The sequence below is a fragment of the Salmo trutta genome, chromosome 8, assembly GCF_901001165.1.
Source record: "Salmo trutta chromosome 8, fSalTru1.1, whole genome shotgun sequence".
In the NCBI taxonomy this organism is placed as follows: domain Eukaryota; kingdom Metazoa; phylum Chordata; class Actinopteri; order Salmoniformes; family Salmonidae; genus Salmo; species Salmo trutta.
The window spans coordinates 41,583,935-41,601,132 of NC_042964.1; the positions used below are offsets into that span (position 1 = coordinate 41,583,935).

The 17,198-nt window shown below is 43.4% G+C and overlaps 1 protein-coding gene across 4 annotated transcripts in view; it reads left to right on the top strand.

The window, feature by feature from the left end:
• LOC115198976 (synaptotagmin-1) overlaps positions 1-17,198 on the top strand; it is a 238,873-nt gene that overhangs the window by 187,683 nt on the left and 33,992 nt on the right. For all 4 annotated transcript variants that reach the window (XM_029761443.1, XM_029761447.1, XM_029761444.1 and 1 more), the window contains one exon: positions 14,209-14,381. In XM_029761443.1, coding sequence (XP_029617303.1) covers positions 14,209-14,381 — 173 coding nt within the window. The remainder of the gene's footprint in view (positions 1-14,208; positions 14,382-17,198) is intronic.

Consider the following 17,198-nt stretch of genomic DNA (forward strand, 5'->3'; position numbering starts at 1 on the left):
TGTGATGTGGACAACGACTAAATAAGGGGTTGTTGGGTGCGCCTCAGACAGAGATGCTATCTGCAAGCAGTCCCCAAAACAGCCACTCCATTATAGTAGAGTTTAAATTACAGTTTTTTCTCCAGCACTCAGTCAGAACTAGAAAACGAGCGGCTCCGCGCCGAGCGCTGCCAGCCTGATAAATGCCCAGCGACGTGTTTGTGCCAGGGAATATCAATACAGCTACTCCCAGGATGGGGACAGGGCATTAATAAGGAATATTCAAGGGGAGAAGGCAGCGTGAATAAAAGAGAATTAATCCATTGCCATAGCAAATTTTTCCTTGTGGGTATTTCTACATAGAATTAGATGGTTATCTATAAGACTTGACTCCTGGAGGTAAAGCTGAATATATGGTGTTGTCAGAGTTGGGCATCTTGTGCTGTATCTCTGGTATAACTCAGAGGAATGCCTTGTGACATTAACAAAGATCCATGGATTAATCTCCGAGCCAGAAGCTCCTCTTCAGCCCCACTTGTTAGCTGATGCTGCTAGAAGTGGCTGTTTTTCAAATGGAGTTGAATTGCATCTCTACAAAAATCTTCAGTGTTTTCTTCATACATTTTCCCTTCTCAAAAGTATTTTAAACCACCAAACCTGGTTTAAAAAAATAAATAAAGCAACACCACAATGCACAACGCCGCTCCCCCATGTGACCTGCTTGTTGTGCGTAAGTACTGTCATGTATGTGTAACTGATAGATGCACACACACATACATTTCAAAACATTAACATGTAGTGTATGGAAATTGTATAGTCTTTTGTCTGTAATGTCTTTTTTGATACGTGCCCAGTAAGACTATCTGTTGTCATTTGCGTCGGCTAATGGGGATCCTAATAAATCAAATCAAATAATTTCTCATTCGCTGTCTCATAACTATTTCCCACCAAGGAGTACCTACAACAAAGAGGATGTTATTAAAAGCATTACTTCCTCCATTACCTGCTGTAGTTCCATCCGCAATCCCAGCATGCATTGCCACCACCAGGATGTTTGTAGAGATGAATGCAGACTGTCCCACTTTTCTCTCTTTCAAGTTTACCACTAAAGGTTTGTGGTCAGACTACTGATATTATTGGCTTGTATGGAGAACACCATGTCATGCCGTAGCGAGCACCACATAAAGCTCATGGCCACGCTCAGAGGGGTGTATCTGCTGCAGCTGTATCTGTGTTGGGCCGCACCACACCATGCTCAGGGCCTTGTGACCTCAGAGGGAGGCGCTGTAATGATTTTTCCAGCACTCCCTCTAAACACCAAAAGGTTTTTGTTTTCAGTGACAATAATGAACCTCTCAGTGTTAGAAATGCTTTGATCCATAACTGCTGTCTCCACACTCGCCGCCATTACTCTAAATAACACAGACAAACGTATCAAAAATGACATTTCTAAAAACATTTATTTTCGAAGGCTGTCGATATTAGTGTTTTTTTTCACACCTGTTTCTGTGGGTATTACACTAAAAGCTATTCATACTCATTACGAAATTGACTGTTTTGGATTTTAAAAGAAAATTAGATGTACAGGTGACTGAAAGCGAACATTTCAAAAAATGATTTACAATAATTACTGAGTAGTTTATTTCATTTAGATTCTGCTCAGAAATGACAGCACCCCTGAGGATTAGACTGGAGGTAGATCAGCAAAGACAAACTTCTCTGTCCCTCTCTGTCTGGCTCTAGTCCCGGTCCTCTCCCGGGCCTTGGACTGAGCCAGTAGGCCTGCCATGAGGCAGCAGGATGGGGCTGGGGTACCAGAACTTAGAGCTCGCAGCTTACACAAGGGAAGAACAGACCTCCTCGGACCAAACTGCTTGCCCCCCCGCACACCTGGGCCCATGTCAGGAGGGTGCTCCATGGAGCGCAGGCTGAGATCTCCCCTCATCAACAGTGTGATGCTTGACCATTTTGCGTTCAAACAAATAAAATGAGATGCCCACTACCTCCCACCTCACCCACCCCCAGAGTAGCCTTTCAAAGAAGGGAATCAGAGGCCTGGTCTGAAACTCAATCACTTTCTTCCTTATTAGTTTTACATACTGTAAATCTTACCACAAATACCAGTTTGTGTAGCTGGTTATTTGTTCTGTTACATATTCATCACCCCCGTTTGCAGCTATTGTTGCACTGTCATTGTTGTTGTTCCCACAGTGGGAAAGGGCAAGGACTGGGGGTGCTGCTCTTGTTGGCATAACAACATGTAATGTCAAGGTTAATTGACCAACAGTGTGCTGTCATAATATATTAGTTTGTGTTGCCATGCCTATTACCATGATACATCATCACACACCACCCACCCCCCTACCCACTACTGTTGCCAGTCTATTGGATCCTCTATATAAAGATGTAAGGAGGCAGGTATCTCCTCAGAGGACCATGGGTAATGTGGTAACAAGCAGGAAGCTCCCCACATGCCCCGAGGCAGTCAGCAAGTGACTGATTACTATGCGCCCGTCTCATCAACCTCACCCGTCGTGGAAAATCTAACCGCTCCAACTCCCTCAGACTGCCTCTGCCCCGTGACCGGTACCATTGAGATAGTATGGAAATCTGCTCCAAAACTAGACAATGAATAGAGCCCTTTAGCTTCCATGATTCCTATTCTGTCTCACCGATTTGACTGATCCTGCACTATCTATTGCCACACCTGAAAGTGGTTGTGTCTCTCAGTTGAGCATCACTTCAATAGACATCAATACACATCAATGTACACTATACACAATAATATACACTATATACTGTACATCAATGTTACTTTTTAACTCTGTATTGTTGGGTTAGGGCTCGTAAGTAAGGGCTCATAAGTAAGAGTTTCACGGTAAAGTCTACACCTGTTCTTGTCAGCTCATGTGACAAATACAATTTGATTTGAACAATACCCATCAATAAACACTATACACATCAATAATGCCCATCAATATTACATGAATATTCATATCAAAACACTGAAAGCGAAACACAATCATAGAAAACAAACATTATTCAGTAAAATGGTCCTCAATCAGCCTTTTAACCTCTCTGGGCACCTACTCAACAGCCAGTTGAATCCCGTGGCGCGATATTCAAATACCTTAGAAATGCTATTACTTCAATTTCTCAAACATATGACTATTTTACACCATTTTAAAGACAAGACTCTCATTAATCTAACCACACTGTCCGATTTCAAAAAGGCTTTACAACGAAAGCAAAACATTAGATTATGTCAGCAGAGTACCCAGCCATAAATAATCAGACACCCATTTTTCAAGCTAGCATATAATGTCACATAAACCCAAACCACAGCTAAATGCAGCACTAACCTTTGATGATCTTCATCAGATGACAATCTTAGGACATTATGTTATACAATACATGCATGTCTGTTCAATCAAGTTCATATTTATATAAAAAAACAGCTTTTTACATTAGCAGGTGACTAGCATGTGACTAGCATTCCCACCGAACACTTCCGGTGAATTTACTAAATTACTCACGATAAACGTTCACAAAAAACATAACAATTATTTTAAGAATTATAGATACAGAACTCCTCTATGCACTCGATATGTCCGATTTTAAAATAGCTTTTCGGTGAAAGCACATTTTGCAATATTCTAAGTAGATAGCCCGGCATCACAGGGCTAGCTATTTAGACACCCAGCAAGTTTAGCACTCACCAAAGTCAGATTTACTATAAGAAAAATGTTATTACCTTTGCTGTCTTCGTCAGAATGCACTCCCAGGACTTCTACTTCAATAACAAATGTTGGTTTGGTCCCAAATAATCCATTGTTATATCCAAATAGCGCCGTTTTGTCTGTGCGTTCAAGACACTATCCGAAAGGGTAAATAAGGGTTACGAGCACGACGCATTTCGTGGCAAAAAATTTCAAAATATTACATTACCATACTTCGAAGCATGTCAACCGTTGTTTAAAATCAATTTTTATGCCATTTTTCTCGTAAAAAAGCGATAATATTCTGACCGGGAAATCGTTTTTTATTACAAAGAGAGTGAAAGTAAAAGCATGCTATCCCCTCATGCACGAGCCTCAGTCTGATGGCCCTCTGATAGAGCACTTGCCAAACGCGCTAGTGTGTTTCAGCCTGGGAATGGAATTACGTCATTCAGCTTTTTCCCGGGTTCTGAGAGCCTATGGGAGCCGTAGGAAGTGTCACGTCATGCCAGAGATCCCCTGTTTTTGTTAGAGATGATCAAGGAGGGCAAGAAATGGTCAGACAGGCCACTTCATGTAAGGAATCTTCTCAGGTTTTGGCCTGCCAAATGAGTTCTGTTATACTCACAGACACCATTCAAACAGTTTTAGAAACTTTAGGGTGTTTTCTATCCAAAGCCAATAATTATATGCATATTCTAGTTACTGGGCAGGAGTAGTAACCAGATGAAATCGGGTACGTTTTTTTTATCCGGCCGTGCAAATACTGCCCCCTAACCCCAACAGGTTGAATTGTCCCAGAGGCACCAATTCGTCCAATTTTAGAGAGCCTTGGAGATTATTCCACTAGTAAAGTGAAAAAAACTAAACCAGATTTACTTACCTGTAACTCAGTGGAGATTGTAGGGATCTCCAGAGTTAGCCAACCCTAAGACCAGGTCTGGTATCTCATACGTCTATAAGTTAACAATTAAGTAACAATGAAGTTAACAATGAAGTTACAAAATACAGTGATGTGTACTAAACCAATCGTCTATAATACATCCTGACTGGCCGCTCCCCGAGTGGTAAGGCTAGGTAACAACACATCCACCGCGCTGATCCTCAACACAGGGGCCCCTCAGGGGTGCATGCTCAGTCCCCTCCTGTCCTCCATGTTCACTCTTGACTGCACGGCCAGGCACGACTCCAACACTATCATTAAGTTTGCCGATGACACAACAGTGGTAAGCCTGATCACCGACAATGACGAGACAGCCTATAAGGAGGAGGTCAGAGACCTGGCCGTGTGGTGCCAGGACAACAACCTCTCCCTCAACGTGATCAAGACAAAGGTGATGATTGTGGACTAAAGGAAAAGGAGGACGATGGGGCTGTAGTGGAGCAGGTTGAGAGCTTCAAGTTCATTAGTGTCCCCATCACCAACAAACTAACATGGTCCAAGCACACCAAGACAGTCATGAAGAGGGCACAACAAAACCTATTTCCCCTCAGGAGACTGAAAAGATTTGTCATGGGTCCTCAGATCCTCAAAAGATTCTACAGCTGCGCCATCGAGCGCATCTTGACTGGTTGCAACACTGCCCGGTTTGGAAACTGCTCGGCCTCCAACCGCAAGGCACTACAGAGGGTAGTGCGTACGGCCCAGTACATCACTGGGGCCAAGCTTTCTGCCATCCAGGACCTTTATACCAGGCGGTGTCAGAGGTAGGCCCTAAAAATTGTCAAAGACTCCAGCCACCCAAGTCATAGACTGTTCTCTCTGCTACTGCACGGCAAGCTGTACTGGAGCGCCAAGTCTAGGTCCAAGAGGCTTCTAACAGCTTCTACCCCCAAGCCATAAGACTCCTGAACATCTAATCAAATGGCTACCCAGACTATTTGCATTGTCCCCCCCCCCCCTTTTTTTACACCACTGCTACTCTGGGTTGTTATCATCTATGCGTAGTCACTTTAATAACTCTATCTACATGTACATATTACCTCAATTACCTCGACTAACCGGTTCACCCGCACATTGACTCTGTACCGGTACCCCCCTGTATATAGTCTCGCTATTGTTATTTTACTGCTGCTCTTTAATTACTTGTTACTTTTATTTCTTAATCTTATTCTATTACAGATTTTTTTTTCAAACTGTATTGTTGATTAGGGGCTCGTAAGTAAGCATTTCACTGTAAGGTCTACACGTTTTGTATTCAGCTCATGTGACTAATAAAATTTGATTTGATAATAAACCCTAGTGCGTTCTGATAAACTGCATCTAAAGGTTTAAATACAGTAACAGCTGCATTCATATAGACCAGGTATTCCCAAACCCCTAGGGGTACACGCAATGCCGTCGGGGGTACACCAAATAAAAATGGGATTCACACAACAGTCCATTTATATTTTCCAACGGGGCTATATATTTGGGTGAGGTTTTTTTCTTGCCTGAGTAGCCTCGTTTCCCTGCCAAAAATAAAATTTGTGTTCACCGAAATAATAACAACACAATGTCAAATGTCACAATGTCCACGAGCACATCCAATGCTAGCATCAGTAATTCTACATTTGTTGTTAGCCCAGCTAGCATGGACACTGACAGTTGTGAATCTGATGCAGCCAAAGAGCTACTGCCCCCTTATCTGGGAAAGCACCGAACAACAGATAGGGACGTTGACCCAGCGAAGAGGTGCAAATATGATGAGAATTACGTTGATTTGGGGTTCACTTATATTGGGAATAGTGCCTCTCCTCACCCACAGTGTGTTATATGTGCAAAAGTACTATCTCACAACTCGATGAAACCTTCACTCTTGTGCAGACGTTTAGAAACAAAACATGTCAATTAGAAAAATAAGCCATGGGAGGTTTTTGAGCGAGAATTAAAATGACTTTTGAGTAGTAAGACATGTATAAAAGCAACAGATACCATTAATAAGAAGGGGCTAGAAGCGTCTTATATGGTGAGCTACCGAATGGCTAGGACAGGCAAGCCCCATACTATTGTGGAGGACTTAATACTTCCAGCTGCCACGGATATGGCTGGGACAATGCTGGGGGATAAGGCCAAAAAAACTATACAGACAATGACTTCATCAAACAACACTGTTTCACGAATCATCAGTGACATCCCAGCTAGCAATGAGGAATTAGCCCAGAACCGGCCCTCTTCCTGGGGGCCAAAACTGATTGAATCGGCCCGGAATCGGGTGTCGGACTCGACCCAGAATCGGCCCAAGTACATCGGGCCATTTCCGTCTACCGGAATTCAGCCGATTTTGCCGGCATCTTACCAGAATCCCCCCAGAAGCGGCCTGATGTAAATTTAAATAAATGTATACAAAATTACCCGATTTAGTCATTTTAAATATTATTATTTTATACATACAAATTTTACCCATCCACAAAAAAAACTGTTTGTGTCAGAGGAAACACCATACACCTGGTGACCGTGTCAGTATGCATGCGCCTGGCCCCCCACAGGAGTCACTACAGCACGATGGGACAAGGACATCCCGGCCGGCCAAACCCTCTCCTAACTCAGACGACGCTGGGCCAATTGTGCGTCGCCTCATGGGTCTCCCGGTCGCGGCCGGCATGGGTCTCGAAACAGCATCTGTAGTAACGCAGTTTGCAATGCGACGCACTGTCTTAGACTGCTGCGCCACTGGGGAGGCTCCATCCACAAACTTTTTAATGGTTATCAATTGCCTTGCACAAAGTATGAAAATACTAAAATACTACACAGGATTCTTAAAGAATTTGATTTAAATGTTAATTGTATATTTTTTATCATAGAAACAATGAGAAAATATGGAAAAATAAATAATGAAATGTTAATTATTTAAAGCAGCCCGTGTAATCATCTGCCAGAGAGTAGCCCCAATCGGCCCAAGCCCCAAGTAATACATTTGGGCCAGATAACTCACACCGGAATTGGACCGAGCTCAATCCCCACATCCTAGCCATAAGTAATACTGCTGAAGGCAGCCCAGACTCGGGTCACATTACGTCAGCCGAGTCTCACTCTCAGCCGAGTGCCCCGACTCTCAGCCGGAATCGGCCCAGATCCACTGTGCTAGCTGGGATGGCAGGAGAGGTTTTGAAACAATTACTGCTTCTCATACATTCCAGTGAATTCTATATGTTACAGCTGGATGAGTCAACAGACATGGCGCGCCTGGCACAGCTCCTGGTATATGTCCGTTACGTTTATGGGGGGTCAATTAAGGAAGACATCCTCTTCTGCAAACCACTGGAAACCAGGACAACAGGAGAGGATATTTTTAAAGTACTGGACAGCTTTGTGACATCAAATGGACTTTGGTAGTCAAGATGTGATGGTATCTGTACTGTTGGCGCAAAAGCCCCTACAGGGAGACATAGTGGAGTGGTAACGCGTGTGCAAGCAGTTGCTCCCGACGCCACTTGGGTACACTGCAGCATCCACCGAGAGGCTCTTACTGCCAAGGGAATGCCTGACAGCTTGAAAGATGTTTTGGTCACTACAGTGAAAATGGTTAACTTTGTTAAAGCAAAGCCCCTGAACTCCCGTGTATTTTCTGCACTATGCAATGATATGGGCAGCGACCATGTAACGCTTTTACAACATACAGAATTGTGCTGGTTATCAAGGGGCAAAGTATTGACACATTTTTTTTAAATTGAAAGACGAGCTTAAAGTTTTTTCTTTACTGACCATAATTTTCACTTGTCGTACCGCTTGCATGATGATGAGTTTCTCACACGACTGGCCTATCTGGGTGATGTTTTTTCTCGCCTGAATGATCTGAATCTAGGATTACAGGGACTCTCCACAACTATATTCAGGGGCAAAATTGAGGCTATGATTAAGAAGTTGGAGCTCTTCTCTGTCTGCATTAACAAGGACAACACACAGGTATTTCCATCATTGTATGATTTTTTGTGTGCAAATGAACTCAAGCTTATGGACAATGTCAAATGTGATATAGCGAAGCACCTGAGTGAGTTGGGTGTGCAATTACGCAGGTACTTTCCCGAAACAAATGGCACAAACAACTGGATTCGTTATCCCTTTCATGCCCTGCCTCCAGTCCACTTACCGATATCTGATCAAAAGAGCCTCATCGAAATTGCAACAAGCGGTTCTGTGAAAATGTAATTTAATCAGAAACCACTGCCAGATTTCTGGATTGGGCTACGCTCAGAGTATCCTGCCTTGGCAAATCTCGCTGTTAAGACACTGATGCCCTTTGCAACTACGTACCTGTGTGAGAGTGGATTCTCGGCCCTCACTAGCATGAAAACTAAATACAGGCACAGACTGTGTGTGGAAAATGATTTAAGACTGAGACTCTCTCCAATACAACCCAACATTGCAAGGTTATGTGCATCCTTTCAAGCACACCCTTCTCATTAACCTGTGGTTAGTTATGAGTGAGTTATGCACAATTTTCGATGAACAAATAAAGTTTTATATGTAAGATGGCTAAATAAAGAGCAAAAAGATTGATTATTATTATATTATTATTTGTGCCCTAGCCCTATAAGAGCTCTTTGTCACTTCCCACAAGCCGGGTTTAATAAATGTATCGTATAGTGTGTGTGTGGCAGGCTTACGATGATGTCAAAAAACAAAATTTGAGAGTGCGCTGACCCTGGTGCTAGAGGGGGTACGCAGCTGGAGGTTGAATGTTTGAAGGAGTACGGGACTATAAAAAGTTTGGGAACCAGCGATATAGACAATATCCCCATCATCTATAACCAGAATGAATGTGGACTGAATGATTTGTTTTCTGCTATGTAATTAAAGTCATGACCGACTCCTTTAAAAGCTGTTGTTAAATAGAGCCAATAGACTCTTACAGAAGCTCAGTAAAATGGCGGACTTTGTGAGAGGAACACCTTTCAGTTACTGTAACCTTTTCTTCTTCATCCCAGAGTGTATGTCTGAAAAGATGTGTTACAACCAAAAGTCTCTCATCCTGTTTGCATTGTTCAGTGTGTCAAGAGTTCCATAGCCATTGGCAGTCTGCAAGGTTTTGTTAAAAAACCCTGTCTGATAACTCAGCTGTCATATTTCAATGGTCCCCATTCCAGACGGTTATCAGATCAATTCTGTCTGGAAGGTAAAAAACATGGGTTTGATAAGAAAGCTGGGGACTCGGAGCGCCAGACAAATGCAGCTGGAGCCTCCTGGTTCAGAGCGAATGAGCCAAAAGGCCCTGCTGTGTCCTTGAAGGCATCTGGAGGAGGAAAGATGGTAGACTTATCAGTTGGCCGTTGATATTCACAGCTGAAAGCCAAGGAGGCGTCTCATTGTGTGGCGCATCGGCTGCCGCTCGCTGGATGGTTTTTGACTACGGCTGCAGAAATGTGATTTGCACCTCTTCTCGGGAGCTGTGAACACTGAACACGCATTCCATCATCCAGAGCCTCCATCGTTTTCCGTTCGCCGTTGTGTGTGGCGGAACGAAAGATAACTACTGCTTAAAGTTGAAGTGCGGTGCACCCGCAGGCGTCGCGGTCTCAAGGGGGATAGACACACCATGTAGTTAATTAGGGAATGCTTTTATTGCTTTCGGGGACTCAGGTTATTTTAATTAAGCAACACAAAAGTGTCTTGCAGTATTAGATACATGCAGAATAAAGTATAGAAAACAAGGCCTGGGTTATTGCATTGAATTTCACACCAGTGGGCTGTGCATTATAACGTTCACGTACCGCTGATGTCAAAACATTGTAAATAACCACAGAGGATTGCAGTACCATTTAAAAACATTATATTTCATGATGCACAACGGAATCCAATTGCAGTGCAGTCTGCCTCATCAAAATAATGCCAAATTCCACTGTTATATCAGTTCATTTATTTACACTCCTGCTGTGTCATTGATATTAGAAATTATTTTATCAGAAATCCCATTTGAAAAAGTGTCACAGCTTTGAGGTTCCTTCAGTGGGAATATGACTTTCCATCCCAGCTTTCAGGCCTGAAATAGGATCCTGCCATATCTCCGACACTTCCATTAAAAGATAGTCTGCCAGGCTGTGTGGAAAAAAATGACCAGTCAAACACTGGAACATGTGGTGGTATCCCAAAGGTATCAGTCTCAGACCGCTGCCCCTGCTTTGGCCAAGGAGCAGAGGAGAGGTTTTAACTCAGCCCTAAACCTGTGACTTTAGGGTCAACCGAGGATGCAAGAGGAAATGGAGTCAGTGATGGAGAGCGAGGTGTTATATTATGTATGGGTATTGATAATTACTATACTAACGCAAAGTGACATAGTTTAACCGCTAAAACAATTATAACAAACTAAATTTTAAAACAATATTTCCTATTTTTCAAATGTTTTCTTGTTTACCGTTCAACAACTTTGTGAGCAGCAGCAAACCAGTTTTTCGAGAGACTACAGCGAATTCAAAATGGTGGAAGATTGCCACTGCCATTAGCACACCACTGTGGCAAGGCCAAGGCTGTAGATCCCAAAGTTATTTTAGAGCATCACTCAATGTTATTCCTTAAAGGAGAGTGCTTATCGATTTTGTTCTCTCCCCCTCCCTCCTCTCTGACAGCGAGGCGGTGAGGGAAATTCAGTGAAGTGCTGGCGAGCCAAAGCCCCAGGGAGAATAGACCGTCATATATTTCTCCTGTGATGGTTCTTTCTAGTGGCCCGCAGACATAGAGTCTTCAAAGTAGCACTGAAAGGTGACAAACGTTGGATTTACAATGAAGCCAATTGGCTCCCAGTGTTCCATACGGATAGAGTTAGTAGTACCACAACAGGTTTCTGAGTAGTTTACAGAGAGGAAATGTACCATGTAATCTTTACTATGGTCGTAATTATTCTGTAATTATACTGAACAAAAATATCAATGCAGTTCATATAAGGAAATCAGTCAATTGAAATAAATGAATTAGGCCCTAATCTATGGATTTCACATGACTGGGCAGGAGCACAGCCATGGGTGGACCTGAGAGGGCATAGGCCCACCCACTTGGGAGCCAGGCCCACCCACTGGGGAGCTAGATCCAGACAATTAGAATGAGTTTTTCCACACAAAAAGGCATTTTTACAGACAGAAATACTCCTCAGTTTCATCAGCTGTCTGGGTGGCTGGTCTCAGACGATCCCCCAGGTGAAGAAGCCAGATGTGGAGGTCCTGATCTGGCGTGGTTACACATGATCTGCGGTTGTGAGGCCGGTTGGACATACTGCCAAATTCTCTAAAATGACGTTGGAGGCGGCTTATGGTAGGGAAATGAACATTCAATTCTCTGGCAACAGCTCTTGTGGACATTCCTGCAGTCAGCATGCCAATTGCACACTCCCTCAAAACTGGTTTGAGAAAACTGCACATTTTAGAGTGGCTTTTTATTGTCCCCAGCACAAGGTGCACCTGTGTAATGATCATGCTGTTTAATCAGCTTCTTGATATGCCACACCTGTCAGGTGGATGGATTATCTTGGCAAAGGAAAATGCTCACTAACAGGGATGTAAACATGTATTTCATCTCATGAAACACTGGAACAACACTTTTCATGTTGTGTTTATATTTTTGTTCAGTGTAGCTTGCTTGAATTTATACAGGTGGGAAAACTGTTTAATTATCAGATCCTTCATTGGTAAAGTAAATCAAACCAGCCTGAATCTACCATATGGTCTCCATCTTGTGCATGGTAAATATTGACAAAAACATATTTTTTTTGCTGATGGGGCTGTTGGTGGCCCTCTCTGTTGAAAGGTGTGGGTTGCAAGGTGTTTGATGTTTAATTATCCCTCCAGAATGGAGCAGTCTGACACTGTGTTTCAGTCCTCATTATTTACAGCACGTCTGGCCACTCTACCATTCCTCTGATACATTTAACAACCCACTTTTGTGCCGTGCATAGCTGGTGGCTGTGTGTGCGTGAGTGTTCTGTCGGGGAGAACTGCCTGACTCCTGTTGTTTAGATGGGCGTCCCTGTTTGTCAGCAGGCTGTTAGAGTGATCACTGTGCTGTGGAGCTGAGCGGCTCCCTGTCTGCCTGTGACAGCACTGACTGGAGCTTTCAGCTGGACTGTTTAGTCCATTCGGCCTTATATAAAATAGGGCCTACAGTGGGGAGGAAAAAAACACGTCATTACATTCTCAATTAAAGTAACATAACGGTCCATGGCTGTTTTAGTATCCTTTGCCGAGTAGGTCACATCCACGAGCAATACTAAGAAATTGACTTGACAAAAGCTCTCAAAGAAAGTTCTCAGAAATTGGCTAGTATGAGCTGAATCTAAGACAAACGTGTGAATAGGAACTCTCTTTGAGAGAGAGAAGTGTCAAAACCCATGAACGTGATGAGTGGTCATGCAATCACTGACTCGACACGGTCACGCTACAGTTGGTAACTCGCTCTCCAACAGGCCCTGCAAATTACCTCTACACCCTGACCTGTGTGCCCGTGATTGGTGTGAAAGTATCAGTTGTCAGAGAGAAATGTTTTGTTTAAATGGCAAGTGGAAAATGCCAACCTCTGTTATTTCCACTAAATTGGCCGAGGATGCTCAGTGAAGCGTTGGGACGCTTAAAACGTCTCTGTTCAAGGGCAATCGTTAGGAGTCCATGTCTCGACTGCAGATCGGGGACGCTGCCACCCACCACTGTTGAGCAAAGTCTTCCGTCTGCACATTACCTTTACATTTGAGTCATTTAGCAGACGCTCTTATCCAGAGTGACTTACAGGAGAAATTAAGGTTAAGTGCCTTGCTCAAGGGCACATCAGCAGATTTTTCACCTAGTCGGCTCGGGATTCGAATCAGTGACCTTACGGTTACTGACCCAACGCTCTTAACATCTAGGCGGCCTGCCATCCCACATCTGTCACATCGTGTGTGGAGGTGGCAGGGAAGTCAGGTGCAGGAGAAACAAACTTGGTGTAACTGGAGTAGTTTAATAAAGTAAAAACAAACTCTAAAACCAACGTACATAATAAAATAAACATAGGTACAATAGACCCGTCACGCACCAATCCAACAACAAGAGCACATAACAACAAACAATCTCTGACAAGGACATGAGGGGAAACAGAGGGTTAAATACACAACATGTAATGAATGGGATTGGAACCAGGTGTGTAGGAAGACAAGACAAAACCAATGGAAAATGAAAAATGGAATAATGATGGTTAGAAGACCGGTGACGTTGACCACCGAGCACCGCCCGAACAAGGAGGGGCATCGACTTCGGCAGAAGTCGTGACAACATCCTTATGTCTTCCTCTATGTCCTCATTCACTCCAGCTGCTGCTGCAGCCGCTTTCTTCAACAAGTAGGCTCCACATCCCGCCATCAGAGTCATTCGTTAGATGCAGGGAGATGGTGACCAGGCATTTCTGGTCAGCTCGTGCCTTGTTTGAAACAGACAATGGTGCCATATTCTCGACGAGGCACTTTTGGTTGTTTGAGAAAAAAAGAGTGAGAGCAATGGTTCAGTTTTCTTCATCCAGGTATGGCCTCATCTTTGACATAAGCTCGTCTAACCTGTGTCCCTGTGTGTCCCTCTCCAGTGCCAAATTGGGCCATCGTCTCCATCGCCTTCGTGGCCGTGGTCCTGGTCCTCTCCTGCTGCTTCTGCATCTGCAAGAAGTGGATATTCAAGAAGAAGAACAAAAAGAAGGGCAAAGACAAGGGCAAGAATGCCATCAACATGATGGACGTGAACGACGGTGCAAAAACCGAGGTAAAGACTTTGTACTACTGCCATTGAACGTTATTGATTAGAGTTAATAGTTTGTTAGTCAACAGTAGTATTTGATAATGCCGAGTTGTTCTGTATTTTATACTGCATTATACATACTGTATATACCTTTTACTTCAAGGTAAAATTTTTTAGTTATATACATTTTTATACATTGCGAGTTTCATATTATCTGTGATTGACTGTAGCCAGAAATGACATCATTGACTTTTATTACACTTACCCGGCACCTGACATTCATTGATGATTGAAACCTATAAATAAATGCATATACAGTATATTTCAAAATAATAATCTTCACATAACAAAGCGATTTCACTATACAATTTATCAGACATACATATAGTTTAGGCCAGTGGTGGGCAATCTTTTTGGCTCGAGGCCCAAAATTCAACGGAGGGCCGCACAGATTTTTTTTAATAGTTTCTATTTAATTTGAAAGGTTCAAGTGTGGCCTGGAGTGATTTTTTTTAACCCAAAATAATTGAAAGGGCCCGCGTGCCGTAGTTTGCCCTTCCCCTGGTTTAGGCCAAACTCTCCCCCATGAAGACCAGTGGACACACATGACACACGACTGTGTTGACATTGTTGCGTCTGCGATGACTCCTCCCCATCCACTCTGATTGCAGGACTGTTAAGGAAGCCTGCCATTTATTATCGCCTCAGAGAGAGAATTCAATCTCTCTTTCTGTTCCTCTCAGTATTTTAATGTGTTAAGATCAATGAGCGCTGAGTACGGTATGCTGTATTGCCAGTGGTATCAACCCAGAGAAATGACATAAGCTAATTACGAGCGAGGGGAGTGAATTAATTCCGCCCTCCCTCTCCAACGCACACAGAGAGAATAGGGAACACACAGCTCTTTAACCCCAGTTAGAATACTAATTGCATTAGCGAAGGTTCTCAATCCACCCCCCCCCCCCCCCCCCACCCTCTCTGTCGAAGTCTGTTTAATTTGCAGTCTGTCCACGCCAACGCCGCTCACATCATCAATCAGGGACATTGAATTGGGGTAGAGGACAAAGCCCTGTGAGATGATGTAGGAGTAGGGAATTGAATAGCTACACAGGCCAGAGACGCAGAGCTGTTACACAGTCTGATAAGGAGTGAGCACAAGTTTCATCTGATTCATACCAAAGAGCTTATTGTTGAAATGCTTACAATTCTTTGATTTGTAGAGGCCTCTGCCTTGTGTCCTTGTTCCTAGTTACAGTTGGTAAGCTTTATAATAGCACTGATTTATCTTAAGCTTTAGTAAGATACACCCATAGAATTAAAATGACTTCAATCTAGAATTAATTCTATTTGGATAGACCACTTTTCCTGTACTGATTTAGGAGCTGCTATGACTACACGTCAAGCAATTAGGCTACACACTGCCAATACAACACCCCTGTCGGTTACTTATGCAACTCACCTATTGGTTAGATATTCTAGAGGCGGGGCCATGGGCTCCCGAGCGGTCATTTCTCCTGGTGTGCCCAGACTCTTGTGTTAACTCCTGTGTGTGGTTGTTTTAATGTGTGTTTCTTCCTTCTATGTCCTCCTTATCTGTGTTGTGTCTGATGACTGTGCGGGATTGTCACTGGCGGTAGGTTCCCAATTGTTGTTGGATCCTCCTTAAGCCTGCTGCTCTGATGTTTTGATAGCCTCTTGAAAACAACTTACTCCTGTAGAACCAAATATATGTAACTATGCATACAGTACATGTATATCTGCTCTATATATGTGCGTAGTCTTGCACATGCACATATATATGTATGAAAGAAGCCCTGGGCGCGCTTTAACAAGGTTGAACCACATTGATTCTCCATCTGGCGCCTTTTCAATCTTTGTTTTGCATTTTAAAATGAAGATGTGCCCATGAGCTAAAGTAGAATGGTTAAGTTGCTCGGTTACTGCTTTTGAAACCTGTAGTAAGGTTTAGACATACAGTAGCTTTACGTTTCACATACATTCACCTGAAGCCAACAGGCAGATTGACTTGACATTGACTTAACCCAGTCTAATAGCTAATACACATTGTGGGTGTTGAACATGGCTGTCAATAGCTATACTCCTCTCCTCTCTGTGTGCAAGCAATAATGAACAAACAATACAAACATTTATAGTTTTGCTTAGGGAAAAATTGAATATAGGTTTGCTTGCACCAGGACAAATTCCAAACAAATCAATGTTGTTCAGCCTTGATGCTTTCACACCAGCAACCTGACCACTAATAGGGCAGGCCCCCATCACCATGACAACATCTCTTACCAACACCTACCTACCTACTGCTGGCATGATGCTTATAGCTTCCATCGGCGTGGGGGTAACACATGCAGCTGAGGGTTCTGACAATGCGATTGTGTCTCCTGATGGGTGAATGATAAGTAAACTGAGAATGTGGGGGTCACAACCAGAGTACTGTTCTGTTTACTGAGAATGCCCTGCATGCAACAATGACAGTCTGACAATGTCTGACCTTTGGAAGGCAACTTTGACACTGAATGTACTTGAGAGCTAGTTTTTGCCTCTTTAATCGCATGCTTATCGATAACAAACTGACTGCCCCCCTGCCTCGAACCCGCCTCTCCCCCACCACTACCAGCATCCCCTCAGAACCAGGCTAGCGAAGGAAAACTCACTCTTCTTCTTCTTCATCATCTTCTTCTTCACTCTCGCCATCTCTTGACATTTCCCTGTTGATTTGTTGAGCACCACAGACTGATCTTCTTGAAATAACATCAAGGGTATTGTCGTTTGTGGTTTGCAGAAGTGTTCTCTCCCTCTCCCCCTCTCCTTTTCTCTCTCGCTCTC